This window comes from Branchiostoma floridae, chromosome 10, assembly GCF_000003815.2.
Source record: "Branchiostoma floridae strain S238N-H82 chromosome 10, Bfl_VNyyK, whole genome shotgun sequence".
Classification (NCBI taxonomy): Eukaryota; Metazoa; Chordata; class Leptocardii; order Amphioxiformes; family Branchiostomatidae; genus Branchiostoma; species Branchiostoma floridae.
Window position 1 is genome coordinate 7,156,579 of NC_049988.1, and position 12,857 is coordinate 7,169,435.

General features: G+C 39.8%; 2 protein-coding genes across 4 annotated transcripts in view; both read right to left on the reverse strand.

The window, feature by feature from the left end:
- LOC118423924 (succinate--hydroxymethylglutarate CoA-transferase-like) overlaps positions 1-12,857 on the reverse strand; it is a 64,763-nt gene that overhangs the window by 43,844 nt on the left and 8,062 nt on the right. For all 3 annotated transcript variants that reach the window (XR_004832139.1, XM_035832239.1, XM_035832238.1), the window contains exons 3-4: positions 2,031-2,116; positions 1,818-1,868 (exon numbers count right to left, since the gene is read on the reverse strand). Coding sequence is in view for 2 of the 3 variants with exons in the window: in XM_035832239.1 (XP_035688132.1) it covers positions 1,818-1,868; positions 2,031-2,116 (137 nt within the window). In the remaining variant the exon portion in view is untranslated. The remainder of the gene's footprint in view (positions 1-1,817; positions 1,869-2,030; positions 2,117-12,857) is intronic.
- On the reverse strand, positions 9,960-11,989 carry LOC118423930. The gene is made up of 2 exons (XM_035832247.1): positions 11,492-11,989; positions 9,960-10,686 (listed from the first exon to the last, which is right to left on the reverse strand). Exons 1-2 carry the CDS (start codon positions 11,761-11,763, stop codon positions 10,446-10,448), a joined length of 513 nt encoding a protein of 170 aa, XP_035688140.1. The 5' UTR covers positions 11,764-11,989; the 3' UTR covers positions 9,960-10,445.

The window sequence follows — 12,857 nt, forward strand, 5'->3', positions numbered from 1 at the left end:
TCAAAAACAGCGATCCTTTCTTACAGTAGCAAATGCTCCATTGTTCAGTATCGACTTCATTCAGAAGTTTTCAGACAACACGGATGTGGAAAGTCACACCGCTCGACACAAAAGTATGGAAATTTTCATGAATATTAGCAAAATTATCCAGGAAAACAAGGAAGAAATGTTGTAAATGCGGAAACCAGTATAATAGAGATGAGGTAGCTGTTAATTGGTTTGGATATTTGTTTGACGTTTGGTAGTCAATTTAGATAGAATCTTGTCACAGTGCTGATGGTGCTTTTTCAAGTGTACATAGTACCTGAGTGAGTATATTGATAGATTTTATAATGAACTTATTGTACATTTAAAATAAAGTTGTAAGCCAAGACCAGCTATTAAACAGTTTCCAAAATAACAATTTTTCTTATAGACGCAACAGCCCTTGAGTGACTTTTTCTAACAGATTTTACTTCTGAATCAAGAAAAAGACAGTTCACACTCATAAACGTAGACGAAACGCCAGCTTTTTTTAAAAGCACTTGTTTACTTTCATCTCACACTCTACACCCCCACAATCCCTTTAAAGCCATTTCTTTAGAATCCCAGTTTTACAAGGTACAGAAGAACAAAGTAGCCCTGAAAGAGTGTATCCTAATCAAAACATAACGCCTTAATTGCATCATAAGCGAGCACATATAACCATGCTGGGTTGTGGTTATGACAAAATCCTTTGATGACCAAACACGTGAGACCATTAACTGTTAGAAATAGGAGCCACATCTTTGAAGTGTCTTGAAACTGCATTTACTGGACCGGGTTCACCATAACCACTGGAGATCAAAAGGAACATCCTCTTCAAGACTCAGTTTCATCGAAAGAACCACAGCAAGAAAGATGAGACACCTTCAAAGACCATTAGGCAAAGCAAATCTTCAGAAAAAGCCCCATAATTGTTTATCCTTAAGGTTATGAATGGTCATTTGATGTACAAGTATACGGTGACATGAATGAAAACAACTAGGCTAGTAAATGAAATACAAATGAGAATGAAGCGCTTTAAGTGTGTAAGAGTAATTATGCACAAAAAAGAATGCATTGATATCAGTAACAAGAACATGAAATGGAGTAAGCTTGAAATAAGTTCAGAAATTAGCACGTAATTCTTTCTTGAGGCGCTAGAAGAAACTGTCTGCAGTATCTTTTTGGAGGACACTCTTGACATTAAACATTATTAGATGTCCTGGGACACTTTTTAGTTTTTGTGACAATACAAATTAATCACCAAATTTTGTATATGTTTTTCTGCAACTGCAAAATTAAAACACTATGTAATGAGTACTCCCATGTCATACCTACTGTGAAAAAAAATCCCACAAAAATAAAACATTTTACAGTAAGTCCCTCTAGTCTTGTTAGTTAGGAAGTAGCAAGTCCCAACTGACAAAGTGTCCGAAGATATTGGCACCGGGTCCCTCATGTTGTCAATCATAGCATCCGGTCACTTAATTATGAGTCGTTGCACAATCTTATTTCTCTAAAGTATTTAACTTCCATGGTGGCACACAATGATAGCAGGGAAGATAACCGGAAGTCTACAGTACATAATGTAGAACAGCATAGAACTACATTGTATGTGTACTGTGCGTGTGTGTTATGATTCACAGTACTGTGTGTACTATGACAGTGCTGTTGGTGTACTACCACTGACAGTACTTATGACATGTGTACTGTCACAGTACTATATGTGTACATGACTGTGTACTAGCGCTGACAGTACTGTATGTGTAGTATCACTGTAACAGTAGTTAGGGACCGAAATATTTTCTGCATACCTGTTTGATAATCTTGGCCCCCTTCGGATCTTTGAGGTTCACAGCGATGCTCTGAAAATAAAAGACAAATTTTAAAGCACTTTTATTTTGAGAACATATACAGGAAAGAGGATCATCAACTAAGTCCACAATCTGTTTTCTTTTATATATTCTCTTCTATCTATTTTCTATCATCTTTGAAGTACATAATCTATCTTTATTCTATCCCCGTACCTTCTTGTTCCTGTTAACTGATAGAAAGTAGGCGCTCTCTGTTCCACAGAACGGTGGACCCCAGGACCGCGTGTCATCTCCTGTGTCTGCAAAACAAGGTAATCAAATATATTTCCTGAAACAGACATGATCCTTAAAAAACATACAATGTACAACTGATACAAAAATTACCAAGTGCTGTTTTTTTGGACAAAATATCATGAGCTTACATGTATCTGCCATTAATACATTTTGTAACACTGAAAAATAATGGCCATAAGTTAGTCCAGAACAGTTGTAATTCCAACAAAAGCTGCCAGGGGGCCCAAAATTTAATCATTCAATTGATAGATAGGACAAGACCTTACCACATACTACTGGTAAATGTCATTATCAATATGCTCCAATTCCACAAACATTGTACATGATATACAAAGAATCACAACCACAGCATGTCCAGAACACGAGATATCAAAAATGTTCCACTGCAGTACCTTAGCAAGCCACTAGGCGGGCCATTATCAAACTTGACCTTCCTTTTCCCAACCCCTACCCACCTACCAAATATCATCAGGATCCATCAAAGGCTTCTTGAATTATACTGTTAACAGACGGACAGCCGCACAAATCTAAAACATAACCTTAGCCATTCTGGCGAAGGTAATAAAAAGGTAGCTCCCCATAGACCAGTAAAGCTTCAAAGACATCAAAACCTTCCAACTAGTAGAGTTAGTCAAATCATCAATGGTAGCTCCCCATAGACCAGTAAAGCTTCAAAGACATCAAAACCTTCCAACTAGTAGAGTTAGTCAAATCATTAATGGACCAGAACCCAAGTATGGATGATCAACCAGCATTTCTGCCTAACTTGACGAGAACACTAGGTGACTGGCATAGCAGAATGACTGACTAATTCAGCCTAACTAGTTAAGGACACCGAAAGGGCGTATTACTTTCTATGGAGGAGCAAGGACGTTATATCAGAAGGACTGAGTATGTAGTTAACACCCAGCTGAGCCCATTGTTTCGCCCTGCGAAATCCCGCTGCCTTTCTTTGTCTTCACCCCGGTGCGGCACTTCTTTGTATAGAACGTCCGGTGCGGCTTTTCGCGGGGTTTTGCTGGAAATCACATATTAATGAGCAACGCTATGACGTCAGACAGCCCGAGCTATGCTGAGGACTCGCTCGGAATCCAGCTGTTTTCCGACAATTTCCTTATTTGGGGAGCATTTCTGTCATGCGCAGAAGTCTGTATCTTTTAGACAAGGAAATGGCGGACATTTTGGTTTTTATTTGATCGTCGTAGGACAATCATGGGTGAGTTTACAGATGTTTTTGTCCAAATCTCTTAATATTCTCGGCCGCTAAATATGTAAGAAAATGCACAGATTTATGCTACTAAAACATAGTTTTGTTAACTGTTCCTATTTAAGTGAAAACTTTTCTATGAAAGTACGGGTCCTTTTGTTTACATTCCTGCACACTTGGAATCTAATCGCTGTCATTTTTTTCTGATCGCTGAGCAAAAAAAAATGCTCAACTGTTGGCAAAATTCCGTAGTTTGTCTTGCACGGCAAAGGGGGGAAAGGTCCGTACTTATTGGGGATCGTTGGGGAACTTCTGAAGCCAAAATTGTTTGCTACATGCCGGAATACGCGGAGACATGTGCGGACAAGTTCATATCAATTTGTTTATGTAACGTTAACGTTGTACATCTAGGTTCCCAATCTTATCGAGTCCATGTTTGTGCATTTTCAGATCGCAAACTGTCGGGGAACGGAAGGCCACTAAATCGACGTCATAGAGTATACAGCTTTGCCGAAAAGGCCACATAGTTTGAATAAAAATTTCACGCAACTGAAGTAATCAGCTGTCATAGACATTCAGCTGTCTCCAATTCTTCAAGAACTTCTTCAAAATATCACTCAAAAGAGGGATGCTTGTGGCAGCCTGGAATCTATGCAAATCAGGGGTAATTCATATATAGGTGTCAATTGCTTTCACATGAATCGAAGCTTGATAAATGGGCACCGAGTTTGAGCTCAGTCCTTGGTAGGAGGGTTAATAAAAAATCTGATGATTTAATCTGTTTTGTGTCCTGTAGGCAAGTGGGTTTTTGGATGGTGTTTTTGAATGAACCCTCTGTTGATTTCTTTCGGTACTGCAACAGCGACTATAACTTTTGTTGACATGTGCTTCCGTATACAAACAGCAATTCATTGAAGTAATGTAAATGTTAAAGAGCTTGTGACACATAGAAACCATAATTTCAGAATATATGCAAAAAAGCTGCAGCAAACCTATCTTTATTTAGTTGAGATGCACATTTAAGAAAAAAAGTACACGGTTCTCTTGTTGAAAACAAGTTTTGATCACCTCGCCAAGGAAAACGCGTGCCGCGTTTTGCTGGAACAGTAAACCGGAAATGACGTCACCGCCGGGAGAGCGAACGGAACACCCAAGTCTCGGCCGCCATCTTTTCTATTTGTAAACACAGCTGCGCAGGGAGATCGCATTTCTCGGGATAATCCCGGGGAGTGCCGTTGTTGACATGCCCGATCAATGCTGCGCAGGGTTTTGCTCAAACACCAGGGCCGATGTTTTTTACCTTCATAAGTTTCCTCCTGAGGAAAGCGTTCGAAACAAATGGGTGCAGCAGGTTCGTCGCACCAGGTCAGGGCCTAAAGGAAGTCCGTGGAAACTTACGCCTTACGCTGTCCTATGCAGTGCGCATTTTGACGAAGGATGCTATGACACCGGCGAAAGTCTAAAGGAACAGTTTGGATTGAAGGTAAAAAGCGGGAGAGTTTTGTTGCCTGGTGCTGTTCCGAGCATATTTCCGCGAGGACCGGCGGCGCCCGAGGAGCGAACTTCAAGCCGGATTTCTGGGGCCGTACAGAAGAGGCGTCATCTAGAGGTACTAGTTTGGTGATCACTTCTATATCATAGTGTCCGTGTGTTTATTAATCGGTACAAAAATGGTATATCGTAGTCTGAATGGTAGACAGTGGGGTAGAAGCGTTTTGTTTACATGACGTTGTAGTGATGCATGTCGGTACCACGGCACTGAAAACATATCGGAAATGTATCCTCGCACGCTATGTGGGAATGTATCGGAATATGTTAACTGTAGTGTATTATGGTTGATATTTTTTCCACACGTTTGGGGAAGTACACTAAAAAGTTATTGACTAAACCCCTATAAATTATTGGTCTTTGATGAAAAGTGTTTTATCCCAAGGCCTATGTAGGGTCTTTTTGCATTTTGCCGCCTTAGCGGCAAAATGCCCTGAGACCAGAATAGTCGCCGTTGTGATGGAGTGATGGAGTGATGTTGAGATGAACGGACCTGTTCAAAATCTGCAATGCATTTGTATACAACTTAAAAGCTCTGTCGTGAGTCATTGTCTGTGGTCCGTAATGGGGCCTGATATTTGATTAGATTAAATGAATGAAGTATGATATTCCTAAGATTGATGCAGCATATAATCAAATTATTGCTCTTACATTTTAACGTTGTATTACCAATTCATAAAGATGAAATGTTTTCCAAATAAATCGTGTATATATATATAACAGTTACATATAGCCTGTCCCAGATTCCTTTGCGACTTAGTTAATATTCATGCGTGCGGCGGTGGTGTTTTCCGTGCGTGTAGCGATTTTCAATTGATCGCCGTGTAAAATTGAGAAAGGCCTAGAACTTCAAACTTACCACAATTGTAGTATGTAGTATGGAGGCCCTGGCAATGTAAAAATTTTAAGCAGGGGATAAAAGATTGTTGAGATATGGCCTTCGGGAAAATGCCTCGCGAGACGGGAAAGTCACTTCTGCGTTTACCTGTTCGAGCGCTCTGCGGGCATGGCGTTGCGTCAGCCTGATTTGCATCTCAGCCTTATTTGGAAGCAACCCATATATGGTAGGATTGGATAGACAAGAAAACAAGCTACAATTTGGTACGTGAAACTTTCTTGTACCGCAATTTTAAGGTGGTTTACCTCCAGTTTGCAAATTTAGATGGCATTTTTCACAATTGATGTCTTATTTTTTCAAAAAGTTGCATCCATGTGTGTAACAAGTGGTTTCTAAGCTTTAAAATGATGTATAACATGTGTAGGTTTGTTGTGAGTTAGCGATGTGAATGTTCAACATGTGCTACTCGCTCCGTGTGGTGTGCCGAGTCCGGGCCATGAGTTACGGCCGTAGGACCCTGCATATAAATTTAGTTAGGCGGGTCCATAATTATCAAAATATTCTCGTTTCCATGTAAATAATTAGCGTATTGATATTCATTAATTGTATACAGATAGCCTTTATAAGTGTAGATACATTGTATGTTCGGACACGTTTGTTTCAGGTTTGAGACGCAAAACTTTTGTTTTCTTTGTCACCAACTTCATGAAAGGAAACATCATTTGTAAATGTGTCCAACGTGAGCATATTTACGTTGAGATGATCACTGAAGTTCAATTTTTACCTTGTAAGATCAAAAAAATCAATAACATAGCAAGTTGTGTTTGTTGTTGAATGTGATATCAAGGGCATAGAGGTTTTTGCTGATATTTCCAATGTTAAAAGTTTTCAGATTTGCAAGATGCTGCATTGGGAATAGCACCTGGAACATCATAGAAGAAATTGAGATGGCACAGAGGGAGAATTACAATGTATCAACCATTCAAAGCTGTGCAGCTTAGAAGAGGAGCTACCAAGTCTTTTCAAACATATGTTGTAATGTCAAAGAATTATCAATTGTTCAATAAACTTGAATAAACCAGTTACAAAGTCAGGTGGTCATGGTTCATAGGTAATATTTTTATATACTTTTGGTCATTAGATGTCGTAAAAGTAGTATTTCCTGGTGAAATGTGATAGTTTTGATGGCAAATTTAGCATTAGCATGTGCCAAAACCCTTTAGTAGTAAGGTATGCTGATATTCAATGCTTATGGTCAGACTGTGAAAGGGAATAACTCAAGAAGGGGTTGACGGATCATCATGATTATTGGTATGTAGATAGATTAAGTGATGCTTCATGTAATTAAATATTAATTATGCAAATCAGAAGCTAATTTGCATAATTGATGTGGAAATTATCTAAACTATTTCTATTCTGTTATATTAAACATGTGATACTTGTCACTGAGATAGAGAAGAATGTTGATAGGTAATTTTTTATGTGGACTTATATAAGTGACAGGTGCCGATGACCTTTGACCTTTTGAGATATGTTACAAATTAGTATTTTTGATTACACATAATCTCGTAACCATGTCTCTAGAATGTCTGCAATAAACTGTGTTAAGAGAATCTACTACATATTTCCAATATCTGAAATATCTTAGTTATAGGATGAACAGTTTATTGATTATCGCTCTTCAAAAAGGGGTCATCTGGAAATAATTGGCCACTTTTCCAGCTGTGCATGTGCCATGCTGAAAAAACTTAATTTTCAGCAGGTTGACCTCACCTGTAGTGAAAGAAAAAGGCAAATAAACATCTTATCTTTACTTGATTGCTACGAAATACTACTTGGACTGTGCAGAAAAGAACTTTTGAGTGGCACAATGTTTTTACTTTCTTAATTATTGCTAATTAGAAATGCGATTTTCACACCTGGCGCCACACCTGCGGACACCGCCCATGGCCCAGCAACTTTAAAGGGCCATATCTCTGGAACGGAAGGTCCGATTTTTGTTCTGTAACTTTTATTTTTCATAAATCAACACCCTCTATTAGGGAACACAAATGTTCTGATTCCCCTGGGTACAAAACAATTTCGACTGGAAACCCTATGCCATTAGTAGGATTTCCAGTGAGAAAATGGAAATTGCCACGATTTTTCATTGATCGCCCTGTATTATCGAAAAAGAACTGGACCTTCTAACTTACCAGATTTGTAGTATGTACTATGGAGACCGTGACAATGTAAAAATGTTAAAGCAGGGGTATACGATTGCTGAGATATCATTTTCTGAAAAGTGCGCTATGATGCAGAGAAGTGACTTCCGGGTTCAGGGGTCACTACACAAATACCTCTGACGTCAGCCTGATTTGCAGAGCTACGGTCCGGGATCGAGTCCAGGGGAGGGTGATTTTAAATTGTTCTTGTTTCCTTTTTACATCCATTTAATATAAACAATAGTTTCAGCACATTCCAATAACTAGAAAAAAACCGTGTACACACGCAAACCTTGGCAAAATGCCAGCTTTTTTAAAGCACTTGTTTTACAAGTGTTAAAGTGAATGATAACTTATATACCTAATCACTGATATTTACTTGCAGTGGTTAGCCAGGATAAGATCATAAGACTAAGCACAACAGATCACAATATAAAACTGGAGTGTTCATTACTCAATACCGCTTACCTCTCATTACTTGTATAACCGTTTAAAATCCTGTCTTTGTGTATGTACCAGATACTTCAGGGATGTCTGGCTGCAGAAGTGGGAGAAGGGGGAGGAGACCTTCCTGCTGACAGCAATCAATCTGTCGCTACAGATGTAAGTTTTCACAACTAGCAAAGCCCAAGTTTGGTAATTTACAGAAGCATCATTGCGGGTCCATTTTAAAGACTCATCTGTCTTTTTCTTTCTAAAACATTCAGTAAATATTTTCTGACCCTGTCTGCACACTTTTTTTTATGTATTTAGGTGAATCCAACAGAGCTCGAGACAGGTGACGCTGCTACACAGGTGTCCATGACTCCAGAAACCAGAACTGTAGCCGTCCAGTTCCGAGGACATGGACGAAGCAAAGGTACATGTATCTGATGTTAGACTTAGAGACCGGGAAAAATTAATGATAGTAGAACTATGAAATGCTTTACATATATCTATAACTTACATGCTTATGTATGTGTGTGTGTGGACGAACATGCAGTTTTCCATTACATTATAGTTGGATGATGACATATTTGAAATGTCTTTCTTTGTTAGATTTGCATATTTCTGTTCTACATATATGGCATTTACAAACTAGATCCTATATCCCTATACCTTTGTGTGATGCACGTAAGCATGTATGTTCAAACACATGAACTCTTGCCGAATGAACGACTTACAATAAACCGAATAGTGTGTGTGAGTTTTTTACATCATATTTCAACAGGTGTGCAGACAGTTACTCCATCTGTGTGCACAGTTGGTACTCAGACAGAGAGTAAGTTTTTCGACCAGTGTCCCGAAGCTGAGGACCAGATGTCAGTGTCTGATGATGATGAGGACAGCCTGTCGATGTCTACAGACGACCCAGACTATGATCCAGACTGCGATACCGACTACAATCCAGATGATCCAGACTACAATCCAGATGATCCAGACAACGATCCAGATCGGGACATCCCTGCTACTGAGAACATGGAGACCTCAGAACCGGGACGTCGCATATTCTTTGTATTCTGGACATGTCTTTTGCAACCCATCTCTGTATGGTGTAGCTGTCCTATGTGTTACTGTAGAAAGCTTGCCTTGTCTTGTAAAGAAGTCGGTACATTGTTGCAGTTATCTATGTGACAGATATAGCATGTTGGATGGGGATATACCAATGCTCTAGTCTATACGTGGTTAGGATGAATGCCATAGTGACATGTTGGAAGGTTATACACAATGCCTCACAAAAGTTTGTAGGGGTAAATAGTTTTCAAACTGTGCTTAGGTTTTTAGGTATGAAGAGCTACTAGCATTCAACTCTGCTGCTACGTTATCTCTTTCTGCTGGTACTGAGGTTTCTTATCCAAGTTGTTACATGCTGGTATTGATTTGCATACATACATGTATCTGCTTTGAATTTCCCTTGTCTTGCTGTACCTTTATGCTATAATATTTCTGTGGTAAGGCGGATGAAATTATATATGTACGTGGAATTATCATTCAGAAAAGTCATGAACTGCTCTAGTGTATGCTCTACATATGTTCCTAAGCGCATACATGTAAAATGAGTCTAAACATTATAGTATGAACATTTTAATCCAAAGGTGGGTATTTGAAACCAGTATACTCTTCTGAGGGGAAGGTCTCCCTGATCTTGTTCACTGCACATGCTGGGATAACGACTCTAATCTTTGCTCCCAGCCACCCCCAACACCACCTCACGAACTGGCGGTAGGCAATGTACCTATACTTCCTAAATGAAACAAGTTTGTTCAGCTTGGCAGTGAATACAAAGAAAAGTCAGGAAAAAGATTTCACTGTTCAAACTTCATACTTCATTCTCACAATATTTCAAGTACCATCCTATTATTGGAAACTTCTTATTTTATGATTTGTTGGAGGATTTGATGGATTGCATGTCATGATTTGATATTTTGAACAATTGATTGGTTGATTGATTGATTTGGAATTTTGAACAATTGATTGGTTGATTAATTGATTTGGTATTTTGAACAATTGATTGGTTGATTGGTTATTAGACTCACAATGTTTGATGGATTGACAGCTTACTCATGATTATCGCTCAGGCTGAGTGGACCCTGGTCCTGCCTGTAATGGTAGTAGGCGCACTGCAGTCCCCAGGGGTCAAGACAGACCGCGGGTAACCCTGGGTGAAGGGTTATGCACCCAGGAACGGGCACCATCATGTGCACCAGCTGCTGCTGTTTTACATTAATCTGTTGTACCTCATGACAGCATACACATTCTGTTGTTGTTGGCATGGTGGTACAGTGACCACATGAGCACCTGAAACACCACATACAGTGAATGCATTTAACTACAACCCCTTTCACTCCAGCATTCAAATAAAAAAAAGCACAGGAAATTTAGCTGGAATACATAATTTATTTAATTCTTGGTAACATTTAACATGATGACAATCCTGTACTATGTACAGTGACTGTAACAATTTATGGGACACTATTACGTGTGAACAACAACTACTAACCCTTTCCCTGGTGTAAAAATAAGACTTTTCAACTAATAAAAACAAAGAAAAGTCGAGCAGTGAAAACCGCTTTTGTTTACATGTTGCCAAAATGTAGGTTCAGTTGTCAAATAGTACTAGCAATGTTTCACTGGGACAGCCTTACATCTCTTATCTCCGGTGGTTGTTTCCTTTTCAATTTCCAGGTACATGTAATTATGCATAGTAAGACAAAAAAATGCGTTCAAACACCAGTAAATCAGAAACCACAATTAGTTCAGAGCTGTCTTTTGCAACATAACCTATAGAGATATGAATTATTACACATACAAAATTTCATTTAGATCAGACAACTGGAAGTGGGTCAGGACCATTACTTATTGCACGCCCCTCGTATGTTAAAGTCAATGTTCCTGCGCACCACTGTGTAAATGGGCCTTACGAACCAACCCAAATTCTACAACCTTTCTTCGAGCATGCCGCCCCCCTCCCCAGGCTCGCCGCCATTATGCTCGACTGTCTCGAACCTTCCTCGTCATGTTTCCGCAGCGTCTATACTTTGTCATTTGATAGAAAATTGTTGCCTAAACAACAGTCACAATAATTTATTATAGCCACCCTTACCATTCCGTATTTTCCTGTCTGCCGCTCCGATCCGCCATTCCCCCTTCAGCACCGACCTCAGCGTTACCAACACTGTTGTCTGTGTCTTGACCTCCGTCAAGATCCTCTTCTCCGTCTGACTGCTGCTCGTCAAGGTAAGGTTCGTACCTATAAGCCACGACACCACCTACGTCTGCTGGAGACGGCACCGACTCCCCTTCCACCTCAAAAAAGGCCTCCACGCTAGAAGACGAGTCGGAAAATTGCTCGACTTCGTCCATGTCGTCGCTCATAATGGCGGCGTTGCTGTTGAGCCCAGCGGGGAAATCTCTCCCGGCAGTGACGTCATAGGTCACGTGACGACGTATCAAGAAGCCAGCACGGCGTGTCGCGAAATGCAGACTTTGGACAACCGTATAATCTTTATTTCTCAGTTATGGCAATTACAAACAATTTCTAATTACTATATTTAATGTCTAGTTTTCATATTTATAGGCCTTTTGACCTGTCACAAGCTCTTTAACATTTTCACAATGGTTTGATATTCCTGTTTTTTTCCTTAAACCACCACAGAAATGGTTGTTCTGTCTTCTGCACCTTGTTTCGACTGCAAACTAAAACTACAAATGTACCTTGGACACTTCATTTTTTCCCTACCGCAAAGTTAAATCCCAAAATACTTTTAGGCATTTACAGTATGAGTCACAAAATATTTTGCAAAAGTGTTAAAAATATCCAAAACATACATAGATTTCGTCATCAAGTTTGTCTTGTCATTATTCAAAATGGCTAAGATGCAACTCGTGACCAGTGCAATAGCCCAGTGGATAGAGTGTTCGCCAGTCATACCAAAGACTTCAAGAATGGCACAATGCTGCTTTCTCTGCTTAGCACTCAGCACTAAATGAAGAAGAGTATGGGAGTTAAACAGATATCACTACCAGTGGACTACCCCCTGCTGTAGTGGCTTCACAAAAATGTGTGGCCAAAAGGCTACAGAAATGGAGATGGGCGCCGCCCCTAATTATAAGCATCTGTCACAGATGTACAGACAACTCTAACCTAAGCAGCAACTCAGTGAAGTAACACAGTGATATCGTCCTTGGTAAGTGGGTCATGTATATTATACTATATCTGATCCAGACTGGTCCCTGCACAGATAAGAGTGGAGTTCTCCATAAACTGTGAAAAACTGGTGGGTAACATGGAACAGCAGGCCCCTGACAGCTATGGAAGGCTAAATCATGAAAGAGGACTTGTAACAGGCTGATGTGTGAGGATTTTGGTCCTTTACCAACTTGGTCAATAGCTAATCAGAACTCTCACCCAAGCCCTAGCCCAAGTGACCTAGTCCTGGCCTTAGCCCAAAAGCCTAAGCCCTTGCCCT